General features: G+C 46.0%; 1 protein-coding gene across 6 annotated transcripts in view; it reads right to left on the minus strand.

Moving 5' to 3' along the window:
* The window catches only part of Jade1 (jade family PHD finger 1), a 54,884-nt gene that overhangs the window by 19,505 nt on the left and 17,374 nt on the right, over positions 1-18,005 (minus strand). For 5 of the 6 annotated variants that reach the window (XM_027391916.2, XM_027391915.2, XM_027391917.2 and 2 more), the window contains 4 exons: positions 8,965-9,050; positions 6,172-6,329; positions 4,101-4,291; positions 899-1,110 (listed from right to left, as the gene is read on the minus strand). In XM_027391916.2, the coding sequence (XP_027247717.1) occupies positions 899-1,110; positions 4,101-4,291; positions 6,172-6,329; positions 8,965-9,050 (647 nt within the window). The remainder of the gene's footprint in view (positions 1-898; positions 1,111-4,100; positions 4,292-6,171; positions 6,330-8,964; positions 9,051-18,005) is intronic. The other variant, XM_027391914.2, reaches the window with a different exon arrangement.

Raw genomic sequence — 18,005 nt, forward strand, 5'->3', positions numbered from 1 at the left:
AATTACCCAATGCCCACCTTCACTGCAGGAAAAGACAGTAACAAACAACCACCATATTCTACTCCCATCTTGAAATAATGATCAAGAAAAGGGGTTCTTGAAGGATGGCTCAGCAGTTAACAGCACTGGCTGCTCATGTAGAGGACCCAGGTTCAGTTCCCAGCACCCACACAGTGTCTTGTCCCAGGAGATCTGATGTACTCTTCTTACCACTGTGGGACCAGGCACAATGTGGTATATAGACATACATGCAGGTAAAACATATATACACATAAAAGTAAAGTCTAAAATGAAAAATAAAAGGAGTGCCTGACCCTCCTTCGATAGCTAAGTTTATATGCAAACACATATTAATGCTATAGATTATCCTACAAGCCTATATAGCCTATATAGCCTATCCAAAAGATAGGCTCAAGTCTCTACCACCACCTGAAAAGTGACCTTTAGGAATAGTCACTGGACATGCTGTTACTTGGAATGAGACTACACTGTTGTGGACAGGCACCTAATCCAACAGGACTAGGGATTGTATAAGAAGATAACCCTGTGAAGACACTCAGGGAAAACACATGAGTCCTAAAGGCAGCTACAAACCAAGAACATCAAGGGCTGACAAGAATAGTCACCCCACTTATGGTACTTAGGAAACTAATGAAGAGTTTAACTCCCTTTTCAAGGATTTGTTTTTCAGTGTTCCCACTTGGATCCTAGTGCCTTCAGGTTGTAAAGGTAGAGACCTATCCCCTGGGATTGGGGATGGCAATAAAACATTCCTAGAACACATCTGTGAGGATGGGCCCCCATTTGGAAGCATCCTGGACTCCAGAAAGCACAGGCTAGCTGATAGGCTCAGCCCAGAACTCCAGGAAACTTCTTTCTGGGCTCTTTCTAGACTTACCTGATGCACACAGATGTTACACTTGTCACAGAATACCATCTCGTTGCCATCCTCGCCATCAGGTGACTGGCAGACATCACAGACAACATCTTCATCATATTCAATCCCCAAGCCCTCTTCTGTCTCTATGGCATGATTCATATTATCATAGCATCGTTGTTCAAATTCCTCCAAGACCCTTTCCATGGTATACTCATCTAGCTCAGGCATCCCTGAAGGAAAACACAAGACACTTGACTAAGTGCACATTAATAATTACTATATAATGAAATAACACTGGTGTGTTAAAACTCCTAAATAAAACATAAAAGAAAATCTGAGTGCCAGAGAAATCTCCATCAAGTGACTCAGACCAACCCACAGATAAACACCATTCCACAGTGTTCCTTATGAAAGATGCAATAAAGAAGCAAGCCCTCCCAACCATCTCAGAGGCAGGCCAGGATATAACTACACACACTGTTAGATGCACCACTGTTGCTATGACACAAATTTAACTTAGAAAGTTAGGACCACATACTATGGTGTTTGGGTTTTGTTGCTTCTGGTTTGAGGTTTTTATTTTGTTTTGTTTTTAATTTTCTTTCTTGCTGCTTAAAACAGTGCCCTGAAGCAGATTTCACAGAAAACATCCAAATGTCTTTAACTGGTCTATCCCTCTCCACTCTGAATTCACCAAGCTCAAAGGCATAGTCAGATCCACCAAAGGCAAATAGGAAGAAATGTCTGGAGCAAAGAAGTCAGTTTACTATCCGTCAAATAAAATACAACACACTTCTACAAGAACCACGAAAAATAACTTGAGGGTGCTCAGTGGTCAAGAGCAACTACTGCTACAGCAAAGAGCCTGAGCTAGATTGCCAGCACCTGTGTCATGTGCCTCACAATTGCCTGTCTGTATTTCCAGATCCAAGAGATCTGAAACCCTCTTCTGACCTACCCTGGCACCTACACACACCCACACAGATACATGCATGTAATTTTTAAAAAGCCTTGCAAAAAGAAAGCCAAAACAATAACAACACACACACACACACACACACACACACACACACACACACACACACACGAACGAAAGTGGCTATTGTGGCCTAAGTGGTGGGAAAAGAGCTATTGTCTTCTATTTGCAGATGTTCTCCAAATTGCCTATAATGAAAATTTTTGTGAAGAAAGAAGTTCTGTAAGAAATCCTCATGAGTCAGGCATGGAGCTCATGCCTGTAATACAAGAACTCAACAATAATTAGTCTCAGGACAGCATGTGCTATATTATGAGATATGGAAGGGGGTGGGGACAAACTTAAAGATGGGGGTAAAATAATTTGAGCCTATAACTTATATGTGTTATTATAAAAATGAAAACCATCACATTTTCAAGTTTACAATTTTGGAGATTGGCTGGAAAGCAGCTGTTCTCTCAGAGAACCTGAGTTCATTCAGTGCCTAGCATCAATGTAAGGCAGTTCACAGCCACCTGGAATTTCCACTCACTCCAGGGGTCCAATCCCCTCTTCTGAACCCCTAAGAAGCACCCACATGCACCCATACCATGTGCGCGCGCGCGCGCGCGCGCGCGCACACACACACACACACACACACACACACACACACACACACACACACACACACACACACAGAGAGATCAATCTCTTCTTTAAGGGAGAACATACTGAGAATGTATAGTGGTAAGCACTACACACATTCAGGAAGCAACTAATTAAAATTATGAAATGTTTTCACAGGGTGCTTTTCACCCAGGGCCACCTAACTTGGCTTTGCCTTCTAATGAACCTTTACCATAGAAAGGTCAGTAGCAGCTGGAACAAACATCTTTAAACTGGTGTTCAATCTCTATCAAAGGACATGACTTATTCTGCCAAGTTAGTTCATGTTACCTAATGCCATACATAGCCAAGTGAGTCCTTACGATTTAAACTACTGCAAAGCCAGATTTTCGGCTGAGTCTTTGGATAGGACCCTGGACTGGACGGACACCTACAGATGGTCAAAAGCTTCACACTCTCTTTAGCAGTTTTAGATAAACAGTGTAAAGCATTTGAACAGCTCAAAAGACAGAACTGCACCTTCTACACTGGCATATTATAGAACTCAGATATATAAACCAAACATAATATACCACTCACATAGAATATACCACCCCCCCCCAGAGCCTTCTAAAGAGATTTTAAAACGACTCCAGGCTTGCCACTGTTCTGACCACTAATACTTAAAACAGGGAACAAAAGCAGGAACATCTATCTACTTAGTAACACATCTAAGTAACTCACCAGTAGGAAATACCAACATACCCAGCTCAATAACAGTCAGTCCCATTCAACTGGGTGGGACTCTGTTGAGGACAAGCTGCTATTGGAGTTAAGGCTGAGGTGGGCTCCATGGAACACAAACTCCAAACAGCCCTTGCTTGCCCTTCCAGCCTTGGCAGACAAACATATGTGACTCTTTCCTATGAGCTTGAGTACAAACAGCCCATGCCATCACTTCCCAACCCTGCTTCTACAACACTAATGCAGTCATTCATGCAGAGTCCAGTGTGTCAGGGCAGACATTGAAGACAAACATTCAGAACAACCATGGGAAAGGAAGGCTGGAATGTGAGGAGATCCATGTCCCATCCCAGCCTCCACACCATGAAATGCAGGTAAGAAGTCTGAAGGTCCCAGGAGAGAAACCATCAAAGACCACACTGTCAGCCAGGGCCATACGTCACTCAGAAGAGTGTAAAGAGGTAAAAATCAAGAGGGTTTGGAGCGGGCTTTATAAGGCTCACTCTGAGAAACAGCAGGCTGCAGGTTGGGGAAAAAGTGGCATTGTATCACAACAGCAAAGTGTGGGTGGGCAGGCTACTGGACCAGACCTCTGACTGATCTCTTCCTGTATGGTAACTCAGGGGTGGGGGCAGAGCATGACAGGAATCCAGTCACTGCAGCCAAAACAAGCCAGGCTTCCACCCAGGGAACCATCCCTCATCAGCCCACCACTACTCTAGGAGCTCCAAGTAGACTCCGCATCTCATCACATGTGCCAAAATCAGATAATGTGGTCTCTGAATAGCTGGGATTCTGAGATGACAAAAGCAGCTATGACTGGGTGGGCTTCAACCTCTCACAGGACTCTATGAATCACTATGGACAGAAACAGATCTTTCTTCAAGGTGAACTAATGTAATAACACAGTCTCACCCATCTCCTTAAATTCTTCATTGGTTAGTTCTAGCCATGCAGCATCCATATCGTTGAGGTCATAGCGACATACGCTGTCTGCCAGTGTCCGGATATCAACGTAGCCCAACTCTGGAGGCTCAGAGCCAGAAGATGCAATGTACTTCTTGGGTCTGATGAACATGAGAGACTTCTCTTCAGACACAACCCTGCTTAACAAGAAAACAAGTAGCCAGATTACCCTTTCTGCCATGTACAAGAAAGTTTCTTTGCCCAGATACCACTTCCTCCTCCAATCCTCAAGCCCAGACCACCCCTACACTCATAAAGATTATGGGCTTAAAACCCAAATATCACAACATCCCCAGCTAGAAATCATTAAAGGCCACAGTGCCAAAGCGGAAGCAGATCCTGCAGTCCTCAAAAGCTGCTCTTCCTAGCATACAACCCTACCCTACCACCACCCATGCTTCCAAAGCCCACGTTTTAATAAAATTTTTAATAAAATAAAATTTTCCATACTTAGTTTCTAATTCCCTTCCTGTTAAACAGGCATGCTCATTCTCCCTGGAAGTTGTTAGAATCAGACAGACCTTGCTAAGCAGAGTTCTCAGGAACAGAAATGACAATAACAGCAACAAGCTAGGTGTGCACAGCACATGCTGCAAACAGCTCTGAACCCTCACCTTCCAAAAAGACTGAGCAAAACAGTGAGTAGGCTGTTGCCATTACTAAGAATCCCAAGAGTGAGAGCCCATACTCCATGAATATATGACCCCAGAACAATTCTTCTACTATCATTCTCTCACAATCTGTTAACACCCAGAGAAGGGCTTTCCAACTTCACCCTCGACAAACTAAGGGACAGCACGAAAAAGGAGCAAACCAGCTCCAGGCAGGAGCTGAGGGCTCTCAGCCCATTAGAGGCTGAGATCACAGCACTTCCACGTCTGTTTCTGCACCATGGGCACTCACGCCAGCAGGGTGCCCAGAGTTCATAGGTTTTATCACCCTGAAACTGATGGGAGGAACTTACCTGTGTGACAGAGATGAGCAAACTAAAGGGATTCATATCTCCTACTTGAGCAAGAGCAGGTGTCGAGTGCAAAGCTCCAGTCTATCAGGCATTTCCATTCTGACTCAGCACTACACAGAACCATCCAGCACAGGCCTCCTAGTCTCAGAGCCTCCTGGTGCTGGTCAAAGGGGACTACATGCACCCGGCACTCCATGAGCCCTGCTTCACAGGCCAAGACCCTCATCTAAAAGTGACTCTCAGTGGTCGCCTATGCCTGCCTAGCCACAGTGGACTACAATAATTTGAACATCCTTCAGAATTCCATACTCTTCAGAGATCCCAAAACGATGACAATCAAATCAATCGAGTGTGTGGGGAGACACGGACTAAGGGCCAAGAGGTGAATTTAGTCCATACTTGTCCACAATAAAAGAAGCTATTTCACACAGCAAGGAGCCAGCGGATACTATGGCAGCAAAGCCAGATGCCAGCAGAGCTACTGGGCACTCCATCCTCTCAGAGGACAAACTACACCAAAAGGATAACAGTGGGGAAAAAGTACCAACATGCCACAGCCCATCTCAGAGGAACGTCAAGGAAGACAAGCTGTGAAAGGTGAGTGGCGCGGCAGGAGGTCAAGAGAAAGCACCGGCATCCAGAAAGAGCCTGTCCATAGCAGAGCTAATCAAACAAATCCTTCATCTAAGCCACTGTCATCTCCAAAATACTATCAGCCACTTCAGGCCTGGGAAGCGCCAAGGCCATCACTGCTCCCACAAAACCACTCTGAGTCATATGTAATGCACAGAGAGAAACGGCCCCAGCCAGACATTCCCTAAAATGCTTGGACCTTCTATTCTCCAATAAGAAAGCAGTATGTCTCGTGAAGTTGAGAAGCCCACTGCCCTTTGGCTCACCAGGGCTTCAATTGTGTCTACCACACTTCTACCTCTTGTCAGGCCTCATGGCATCGCACTGCTAACTCAAGAACCCCCCTCTCAGTCTCCTGGCTTTCGGGGAGGAACAAGCAGTGGTGGAAAGAGAAGTATGTGTGTCTCCTCAGGGTATCTCTACCTGGCCACGGGCTGTGGGATGGTCCCTGGGCTCACGGGCACCTGGACTCCTTTCTCCCATTCCTGTCTCCAGGGATCCGCCAGCACGTAGTACTCATCGGGGTTCAGTTGGTAGGAGTCATGCAACTTCATGGCAGTGATCAGGTCAGTCCTAAACACCTGGAAAAAGAAAGAGACACTGGCATTTGATGTCTGCACTCATTTCAGAGCACTGGCAGCAGCAAAGTACCGTAGAGCCGCCCATAACAAGGTCACTGTATTAACACAGAATAAGTCGGCCTTATTACAGAAACCCTTCACCTGACACTCCTTTCCCCACCCAGGCCTGGGTGGCTCCAGGTCCCTCAGTCAACACAAGCAGAGGCAGCAGCAACTATATCTACATAACTGTTCCCCTCTCTAAGACCTCTCAATTCACCAAGGGCTGCTGAACATAGGCTCTTGGAAATCCTTCAGGGAAGGATGACAAGTCACTCGGGTGTGCTCTTTAGTGCCCATGTTTAAAAACAAAACTTCATTAGCCAATTAACCTCAAGGCAAAAGCCAGAACTACCTGGTAGAGTTCACTAGCTTCTAAACTAACTTGCCAGCCAGACCACTTCCTGAGGTGCTAGCATTTAGGGTAGGTGGCTAGTGAGAGCAAGGTTCACGTTTGTTAACACCAGGCCAAAATGTAAGCCTGCAAACCAAACATCTAGGAGTCCCAACAACAGGTCACTATGGAACCAAGTCAGGGGATGTCATAACTTCTACCCAGGAAGCGGTGTCTGTGGAAAGACAGAACCCTGTCTTTACAGCAATCAAGACGCAATGCTCCTGTCCATCTACCAAGAAAGTGCCCAACTCATCATGAAGAAACAACAAACAAAAGGGTACTGCAGGAAGGGCACCCCCCACCTCTGCTCCCTGCCCTGGCATGGGACTCATGGGCACTTGGCATCCACATCAACCATGGTGACCGACAGTACAGCACATCTTGTCTGGCAGCCAGGGCTACACAGCTGCTTCCCTCTCCGGCCTTCTCCTCAGCCCACTTATCTGAGGGTGCACAAGGATCTCTGACCTCGGCATGAGCAGGCCCCACCACACACCAGGTACAAAATGAGCCTGAATCTATAGGCTGTCCTCCGTGTACAGAGCCTTACTCCCTCATTCAGGACAGGAAGCTTCCTGGTGCTGCTAAGCGTGGATCACACTGTATGCCTGGTCTTTTGAAGAAATGAGGTAGTGTCTAACTAAAAAGGCCACTCCTCTGGCTGTTATTTTCAGTACTAGACTTCCCCCGGGATTCCACTTCTAACTTCTAGGAGCCCTTCAAGCAATAACCTAGCTATGTACCTTCTGCAAAGGGCACATAGGACATAAGGTCCACTGGGACACAAAGCCCCTGGATCTAGAGATAAGCCTAATACTGCCCCACCCCAAGAGAAAGGCCTTCAGGGTCAAAGCCCTGAGTCCATACCTTTACAAGGCAAATCAGGTAAAACAGTGCAGCTAAGCTGTACAAAGAAAAAAACAAGCAAATCTGCCAAAGGAAGGAGATGAGAAAAGGCAGCTAACTCCATTCCTAGAGACCTGGTAGAGGCTCTGGCCCAAAGTTCAGGTGGTGGAGTAGACCAAGGGCAAGGGGGACTGGTAACCTAGGTGCTTTACACAGGAAGCAGTTTGCTCTCACAGGACTGGACACAAACCGGGTCAGGACAGAATACATGCCTACTGCTCAGAGAGGCCGAAGAAAGAGCCGTATGAACATCAAAAAGGTTCAGTGCACTTACAGAGACAACTCAGGATTTAACAAGAGAAGTAAATACAGTAGCAGAGATGTTCCAAGGCCATAAAAAGTGAAGTGAGCACTGAAGGTCAAAATGGACACAAGGCCCATCGAATTTCCCACACCAGCCCATGGAAGCACTTCCTGGAACATCTCTACCACTTTCTGGTAGGCGGTTTTACTCCATCACCAAGAAACTCCTCTGCTCCTGGACAAATCATTCTCCAGTATCCTAGAGCAGCCTGGGAAGGGCCTCAGAGAAACACCTGTCACTGTGTAGCCATCGCACCATAAGCCAACTGAGGTCATCCCAGTTGGCTTATGCCAAGAGAAATTTCCCACGGCTTTCCCTGAGAAAGATGACAGGCTCACACACCTGGCTTTGAATCCTCAGAGCATAAGGAGGGTTGTAGAGAAAACAGATCTCAGGGCAACGGGGGCCCCAACCTACTAAGGCCAGCAGGGAGATATCTCTAAAAACAATTTTAGCAGGGAAAATGAACAACAAAATGTAGGGCACCAGGGAAACATAAAATGTGAAACAAATTGGGAAGGAGGGGGGAAGCCTTAAGCATAATCCCCAAAACAAAACTTCCAAAATTACATTGGGTTGTTGCCAAATAAGCCACAAATTCATGGCTAAAACTAACTTGAGGCTGGCAATGACTTGGCAGCAGCTCAACCCGCTCATCTCCTGGCCAGAGGAAAAGTTGTGGGGAGCCAGCGAAGACAGAACAGGAAAGGGAAAAAGAATACAATTAATAATAATAGCTAACATTCACAGTGCACTATATACGTGCCACTTGCTTGGCATGCATGAACCTATGTGTACTAGCCCACTTATTCCACCAGAGACTCCAATGAGACACACATCTGCTTCTTGCCATCTTCCCGGGGTACAAAGTGGGGCACAGAGGTTAACGTAACTTGCCCAGACCTGCACAGCATGAGGCAGGCATGTGGGCAGCAGGTTGGCATGCACACATATGTAGAGCACACATGACCAAGGCAAGCCAGAAGTACCTCAGAAGGCTTTCGATCTTCATGTCTAGAGCAGGCACTCCTCCCGTGCTGGGAACGGGAATGCTGGGACCACGTCGTTGACAAGCCTAAGGAAACAAATATCAAAACAGGAACCATTAAAACACACACACACACAGGGTCAGTGTTTCAGTGGTGACATGCTAGTTTAGTTGCAAGAGCATAAGGACCTGAGTCCAGATCCCCAGCACCCTAGGAAAAAGCTGGCATGGCTGTGTGTGTAAGCAGGGCCAGCCAGCCAGGCTAGGTGTAACTCTTGAGCTTCAGGATTAGTCAAAGACCTTGCCTGGAAAGTAAGGTGGAAAAAGAGAGGCAGCCATTCCATCATCAACCTCTGGTCACCACATCTGTCCACACAGGCAAGCACATCCTCACATGTATGCACACACACAGCACACAGACAAGAAAAAACTGTGCAGGTCACTGTCGGGGGTTCTACTCCAACAATAAACCTCCAGTGACAACCTGTTATGCCATCCCCGGCCCTCACATGGTTCCTTCTTTCCTGTCATTTTGACTGTGTGCAGGGTGCTCCGTTTCGTGAACAGAAAAAAAGGGAGAGCACCACAGCATACTCCAGGAGTGGAGGCTGCACCACACTGGTACAACCAATTAGAAAACATTCCCTAATTCTTCATTAAAGTGTCTATGCCAGATCACTGGGCTCAACCTAAGGCTATGGCCCAAAACATTAAAAAAGTCTACCTCCACAAATAGAAATTTAGCATTTCCTATTTAACATCACCTACTGCACTACTGCACCTCTCCCCCAAGGTGCTCCAACCCCCTCCGATGGCTTCTCACCAGGAAACCCAGGTATCCTAAGTGCCACCAAGACTGAGCTGACTGAGCACTCCCAGAGCCTGAAACTTCTGGGCAGCACTGAGAGCATCCCCTGCCTGAAATACCCCTTCTGCCACACTGCCTGCCTTCCTTCCTGGGGTCCTTATTCTCTGGGTTTCTCTACTTCCAAGCAGCTCCTCCATAGCTGAGACTCTAACCAGAACACCCAAGCAAGCCTGTGACATTCTTAGCTTAGTCTAAGAATGACTAAGTTCCCTCTGAACACAATGCAGACCCAATGTCACACTGGTGGTAGACATCAACTTCTCAGTCATTCTAAGATCTGCTAACTCTGCAACATAAAAACCAAGCTCCAGGCTTTGCTTGAGCTACTTCGACCTCTTCTATCCCTCCTGAGACGAGTCCACCACCTTTACCACCTTTACCACTTGAGGTCAGAAACCCACAAGTCATCTAGACTCCTCCTTCCTGCTCAGAACACACCCAGTCAGTAGCCAAGAAACAAGCTAACATTCCAATGCCTCAGAACACTAGCTCCTCTTGCCCACCCCCATCACTGCCGTTGCCTCCTACTAGTCTGTCAGGTGGACAACCACAATGGCCTCTGCTACATGCGCACACAACTGCAGCCAGAGCAGAAATTGCTGTCCCAACCACCTTCACATTTTGCCTAACTTGCTGATAATTCATTTCAGTCTCCTTTCTGTAACTACAACATCCGTGCACTGAACATCTATCTACCTTATTATTTCTCAGAAACTGACAAAACTTAACAATGTTAAAAAGCAAAAGCCCAAGAAGCCACCATTTACCAGGGAAACCACTTGTCACTCAAGCCCTTACTGCCACAGAATCTATAGACAGATGCGGCCAGACTTAGGACAGATCCCGCACAAATGCCTCTCACCCAGTTCTGAATGACCACAACTCACAGGACTGCAGACTCTGACAGGGAGTTTTACCCTTTACTAAGTAAGTCATCTAGCTGCTGTAACTTCCATGGAATGAGACTTACAGGTGACTCACGACATTCCTGTGACTACTTCAGAAGATTTTTCTGATTGAGAAGGAAGTGAGGCTGATGTGTAGCCTAGTGTACAGTGCAGTGTTCGTCTAGCATTCTACAGGCCCTAGGTTCCATTCCCAACTGCGCAGCAATAATGGTACTAAGATTCAAAATGTAAAGGGACCCCACACACACACACCCACACACAGGAAATAGAGTGAGCACACCAGGAATGAGGCAAACCTACAGGCTGGTCATCACAGAGAATAAAGTAGCTGGGTGGTCCCTGAAGCCCACAGAGGACTCTGTGGGCCAAGGCCTTCCTCTAGCACAGGGATCCGTACACCTTCCCACCCACCCTTGTTAGGTATGGCAAAAAAAAAAAAAAAAAGAAATCAAACATTTGCCAACTATAAACCAAAGAAATTCAACTTAAAAACATCTATTAGCATACACATTTTTCTATATTTATTGACAAAAGCAAATGTGCATACTAATAAAATGTGGTACTTTTATGTAAAGAATTAAATTTTGTTTGAATATTTGATATGCCACAATACAGAGAATCTACATTTTTCAGTTTGATCAGTATTTTGCCCTTTGCGTTTCTACCACTGTACACTTAGAAACTTTTTACTGTTACCCAATGTTTCATGACCCCCACATTCAGTTACTTGTGGAGAGACAACTCTGTTTAAGGGCTGGAGAGGTGACTCAGGTGTTAAGAGCTCTTGCTGTTCTTGCAGGATCCAGATTCAATTCCCAGCACCCACATGATGGGTCACAATCAACTGAAACTCCAGTTCCAGGGGCTTTAACACCCTTTTCTTGGCAGGCATGCATACAGTACACAGACAAAATACCCATACATATAAAATAAACATTTTAAAAAAGAAAAACATTAAAAAAAATCTTAGGAAGCCATAATCTAGGTCCACAGTCTGTAAAAGAAGGGAGCACGGCCGGGCTTTGGTGGCGCATGCCTTTAATCCCAGCACTCGGGAGGCAGAGGCAGGAGGATCTCTGTGAGTTCGAGGCCAGCCTGGTCTCCAGAGCGAGTGCCAGGATAGGCTCCAAAGCTACACAGAGAAACCCTGTCTCGAAAAACCAAAAAAAAAAAAAAAGGGGGGGGCCCCGCACAGGTAAGCATGGGATTCCCAGAAGGTCCAAGAGTTGGGCAGAAAATAATGGTCTCTTCTGTTGTTCTTGTTGGTGCTAGGGATGGAGCACAGGCTCTGCATGTGCTGGGCAAGTGCTTGAGCACAGCCAAAACCCTGGACTCTAAATTGCTCTGGAAATAGTTATACATCTGGAATAAAACAAGCAAAAGCTTTAAAGAAGAATCATTCCTTTGCAATACTTTACACCTAGCCATTAAACAGGAAGTGGAGAAAAACAGTTTGTCCATTCTCGGCTTCCACACTTCTCTGTGTCTTGTTGGGATGTCAGGACCCCTCCCAAGCAGTCCGAGCTTCCACTGAAGTCTATCATTGTGTGGGCTCAGAATGCAAAACTAAGAAACTGTAAATCTTGAAACACTGCTTATACTACATTTGCTTTTAAAACAGACACCCAAGCCGGGCAGTGGTGGTGCACACCTTTAATCCCAGCACTCAGGGAGGCAGAGGCAGGTGGATCTCCAGCCTGGTCCACATCAAGAGTCCAGGACAGCCAAGGCTACAAAAAGAAAGACACCCAAGCCCCATATTAACCAGTTGGACCCTCTTACTTTACCTGGTGTCAATCAATGTCATACAAGAATGAGCACAAGAAACATACTTCCCTTTAAAATTTATTTTCAGAAGACTGGAAAAGAACTTAAATTCAAATTATCTCTGACATATTTTCAATAGCTCACTTACTACAACTAAAAACCAATAATTCTCTCCCCTCATCAAGGGAAGTTTTCTTTGCAGACAGAGACCACAACCAATCAAAATGCAGAGTTGTGGAGCCCAGTTGCACTGTAGAAGAGAGGGCAGGGAGACGGTAAGAGTCAGAGGACCAGGGAGTTTGCTCTGAGATTATATCCTATGTCAGACATGACAGTCTAAACATGAGCTGAACAAGAGCAGCAAGAGACATGCCAAAGTAGATGGGGGAAGCCTGAACCCTAGACAAAGATTTGCAGGTAGCAAAGGAATTCATCGAGCAATTGAAACAGTCTTCCCCAGTGAAGAGCACACCAACTGGTTATCCTACACCAAATGGTCGGCCATGGAAACATCATACACTTATAATTATAATTATTTTATAATTATACTTATATAATTATAATATTATATAAATTTATAATTATATTATAGTAAGTTAATATTATAAAGACTGGACAAATTCTGTTTATACACTTAGAAAGGCATATATCAACAACAATAAAGGAGAGGAGGCCATGAATTTGAAAGGGGGGATACGGCACATGGAAATATTTGGAGGAAGAAAAGTGAAAGGAAAAATGATGTAAATACATTATGACCCCCCCCAAAATAATAATAAATACACCCAGAGACAATCTAAAAATCCACCACCAGACTGCAAAGGGATAAAATGAATTCTGACACATCCTTTCAATGAAATATTAGCCAGCAATAAAAAGGAACACTGTTTATGGATAAATACTGAAATAATTACACGAAGTGAAAGAAGCCAGACCAGGAAAAGGTACACTGCACTGATGTAAAAGTTCAGGAAAAGGAAGACTAATCGAGACTGACAGCAGATCAGTGGCTGCCTGGGGCCAAGTTGGAGGGACAGATTATTTTGATTCTGGATGACATAATAAATGTTAGCATGGCTAAACCTCTCCAAGTACACAATTAAAATATGTGCAGCTTGCTGTACATAAATTACCCATCAGGAAACCATGAGAAGGCCATCACTACTAACACGGCAGACCATTCTCACTCAGTAAGGACAGCGGCCACCTGCCACACAGAAATCCAAGACTTTGATGGGGACCCCAGAGAACAAGGGCAACCTCCCTGCTCCAGCATCTCTGCTGGAGACCTCTTTCCTCTGACCTTCCTGTTCAACACAGTCCCTGTTTCAGAGAATATGCAAGCATAAAGCACAGAGTTTGTCAGTACATGCACACACAGGGTTTCCTGTAAGCCTAGAGCTGAAGTCAGCAGGCACAGGGACAGACTCCTGTCTGACTTAATACAAAGATGTTTCTGAGCTCCCAGAAAATGAGAGCATTCAGCAGCAGGAGAGTCGGGCTCTCCTGCAGACCACCTGACCATCCAAAAGGACTCAAGCTACTACCTGGCTGTTATTAAAGCAGCACACTCCCCTGTGCTGTACTCTCCAGGCCTTTGTGGCTTTGGAGTGGAGAGTATCATCGGGATGCTCCTACTCCAAAATCAGCAGCAGCTTGGACTGGGTATGCAATGCTCTGCCATCCTAGCAACAAAGGGGATGGAAGCAGGCAGAGCGGAAGCTCAAGACCGGCCTGGGTGCGGCGGCAAGATCTAGTCTCAAAAAACCTAGTAGGAGTAATAGTAATTATTTACATTCCTCACTAATTAAACGGTCATGGCACACAATACTTTTCAGAAGGGAGTGTGTCAAACAGGAAATGAGAAGCCTCAAAATCTAGGTAACTCACACTACAGCAAAGACAGGGCACCTGCCAAAACTAAAAGCAGCGGTGACCAAGCTGAGCCAGTGTTCCACTCTGTTCTCCTGATAGCTGCTGATAGCTGAAGGCAAACTACAGGATACCGAAATGCATCTTCCCTCCTGCCATCACAACACTGGGAGGTAGGGTCAGGAGGATCAGAAGTTCAAGGTCATATGAGGGCAGCCTGCGCAACATGAGACTCAGTCTCAAAATGAAGACACAATATGTAAATCTTTGTTCCCTTTTCTGTATGCCTTCACCAAGAAATAATAATCTTTGCAATGATGTCTAAAATTATGGCCTTTCATGGTAAGTAATTGACACCTAAAGCTAAGTCCTCTCTATTGACAAATCTGACTTAAAATCTCTACCTGTACACTGCTCAAGTAAAAACAGCCTTGTTAAACTATCTCAAACACTGAAAAGAATAGGAGGGAAAGAGTATTTTCTTTTTTACTATGCCCAGCTTTCATCAGGACAGAACATTTGAGGCTAGCACAGTTAGAAAAGGCTCCAAGATCACAGCAGGCAGCAAGTCCTGCCCATGCAAGCATCAAGCCCCTTCTGCTTCTGCCAGACACCACCAGTACACCCCTCTGAAATATTAAAAATAGCCCTGCTGGCTTGCCCTAGAGCTAAAATAAGGGAAAAGCCTCAAGAGTAAATTTAATGCATATTACACGCCACCTCCCAGCTTTGGATCTGTTGCATGTAATAAGCTGTTCTGGCTCTGAGTTAGGCCCTACTGCCACCTCCAAAAATAAGAGGTAGCAGAAGATTACGCTGTGCAAGAAAGGTTGGGGAACGGGAGACCGTGTTCACACCATCACAAAACACAGACCACGAAAGCCCTCCCCCACTACCCCAATGGTGACTCTTCATGACCAATTCAAGCTTCCATCATTCTAAGTAAAACAAGGTAACATATAACATAGGTGTAGTAATACTTTAACATGTAACACATTTCTAGCAATACTGAGTGCCATGGGCCAGCACCCCAGAATCAGGGTGCAGATCTAGCACATTGCCTCTGAGCAAATAAAGCAATGGCCACATAAATTCCCAAGTCAAGTTACGCAAATAGCATCAGAACAACCTGTTGTCCATGCTGGGAGGGGGCCCTACACCTGCCACAACTCCCGAAGTCAACCTCTATTGTCCAATCTATTCCCACCTTCTGAAAAGCAGAAGGTTTGACAGTATTCCTTGAACAGTATTTAATTTTTCTTACTTTTATAGGGAAAATATGTAAGGCTATAGATCAGAACTATAATTAGCCTGACAACCAGTAATATTCCTGCCCAAAAAGGGATGTTTTATTCTAATTAGCCTTTGCAGATAAAATGAAATCTTTAGAAATAATGAAACTAAATGCTGGCCCCTACTCCCACCTTTGCCAGACTCCTAAGGACTAAGGACCCTGGGGTGGAAGCTGAAGTTAAGGGCTTGCTTCCCCAGGCCACACCTAGGCACAGGGTATAACTTCAGACTTTGGCTGGACTACCCAGTCCCAAGAGCCCAGCAATTACAGACACTGCCTACAAACACCCCAGCACTATTCCATCCAACTGCAGGGATGGGCCTCCAGAGCGGCTGGATAAAGACCAACAACCATGACTACAGCAGATGAGGGCACCCACCTGGCACAGAAAAGGCCCATCCATCCCCAACTGTAAATACCACACTGCTATTCCCCAGGGCCAGGCCAGCAAACAAAGCAATGGACTCCAGACTCAGAAGCCAGCAGGCCCCAGCTCCGCCTGTGGCTGGTGCGGTGGCCCCATGCTGACGTCTGCAGCTGCCTCTCCTCCACTTGAACATCCTGCCAAAATCCTGGCAGGCCTGCAGGCTGGACAGGCTGGGAGGTGGCCACTGCACAAACCCTTGCTGTAAACAAGATTCAGGACATGGAAAGCTATCACAGGTGGACCTCACCGCAAGAGCAAAAAATTCCCCAGATCCCTGAGTGTATAAAAGGGGAGGGGTCCCAATGAAGTTAATGGCTTAGTGGCAGAGGCCTATACCATGAACTAGCTAAGGGAGGACTGGGGGAAGTCCACAGCTGAACTATGCAGACACTGCCACAGGACCTGGCATTTAATAAGAGCTACTTGCTCACCACTATCATCACTCACCATAATTGCCAAGTCACCAAGCCTGACCAGGTAGGTAGCCATGAAGCACCACCAGCTACCATATGTTCTATACTGAAACAACTACACGGCAAATACACAGGTGACCTTCTAGCAACTGCCTTTCCTATCCCCCACAACCACATCAGAGACCCATGTGGAGCCAAGAGCTGTGCTTGGTGGCATTCTACCTGAACCTCCCAGATGAACAGACAGGATCAGAGGAGAAAGGAAATGGCCCATCACAGCCACGGTTTTGGGATGGACACTTTTATTTTGTGTGTGTATGTATACATGTGCTAGCTTGCACATGTGTGAGCACACACACACCTGCCACAGCACATGTATGGAGGTAAGAGGGCAACATGCAGGAATGGGTTCTCTGTTGGGGTCTGAGTGATGGAACTCAGGCTGCCAAGCTCAACAGCAACTCGACCCTTTGCCATCCCTGAACAAACTTGCAATGGGAACTTTCTAAACTTAAATAGCCCAACTTAAAAAAAAAAAAAGCTTCAGGACAAAAGTAGACAGGGACAGCACTTTTATAGGTGTCACAAAGAAAAGCTAGCAGACTTTTGCCAGGGGAAGTAAAAAGCAGAAGCTGAAGCTCAAATTGAGGGCCTCATAGCCAACTTGGTGTTCCCAAACTCACACGTGTGGCTTTACCTGCCTGCATGTATAGTGGAAACCTCAAGAGCCCCCTAGGAAGTAAGAGAAAAACTTTCCCTTGGATACAACTTCCTGCCTTCCTTGACTCCTGCTTCTCTTTCACAGTGGCTCCCTTGCTTCAGTTTCTCATCCAGCTGTTAGATCTGACCACAGCTCACCTCCACACTGCCCCCTCCATCACTCTCTTGGGTCTATACCACTGCTCCATGATTTCTACAGCCACAACTCATACAGCCAAAATTTGCATGACTGTTTCAGGTTTGTGGCACTCCCACCTTCTCCAGAACTGTCCACAGCAGTAAACCACACTCGTGCTGACCACCTAAGACATCAGGCCTTCAAAAACCCTATCTGCCCAAAGCTTTTCATCCCTGGGACCTGCCCAAACATTGTCTCCTCCCTGGGTCTTCCCAGACCTCCTCTCTTGAGTTCCTACATACCACTTCTACAGCACATCATGAGATCTGTATTCACATCAGAACTGTTCTTAATGTCTGAGGCAAAGTGCCTAGAAAGCAGGCCTGGCTCCCTTCCCGCCTCACAGTACAGCAAGCTTTCTTTCAAGGCTTCCAGAGTTTAATGTGTAATGTCAAACCTAAGCTAATGGGCTAGAGTGCAGACACTGAGCTAGGTACAAAATTCCCTGCTGCAGTCTGAAGGGAGAGCTTCCCTCGGCAGTCTGTTAGCTCCTCAACACAGACACTATGTGACATTTATTTTGACTGCCTGGAAGCCAACTAACTCCTGGTTCTCAGCTACACTGTGAAAATCTGAGGTTGCCAGAGAGCTGAGA

The sequence above is a fragment of the Cricetulus griseus genome (genome assembly GCF_003668045.3).
Source record: "Cricetulus griseus strain 17A/GY chromosome 1 unlocalized genomic scaffold, alternate assembly CriGri-PICRH-1.0 chr1_0, whole genome shotgun sequence".
In the NCBI taxonomy this organism is placed as follows: Eukaryota; Metazoa; Chordata; class Mammalia; order Rodentia; family Cricetidae; genus Cricetulus; species Cricetulus griseus.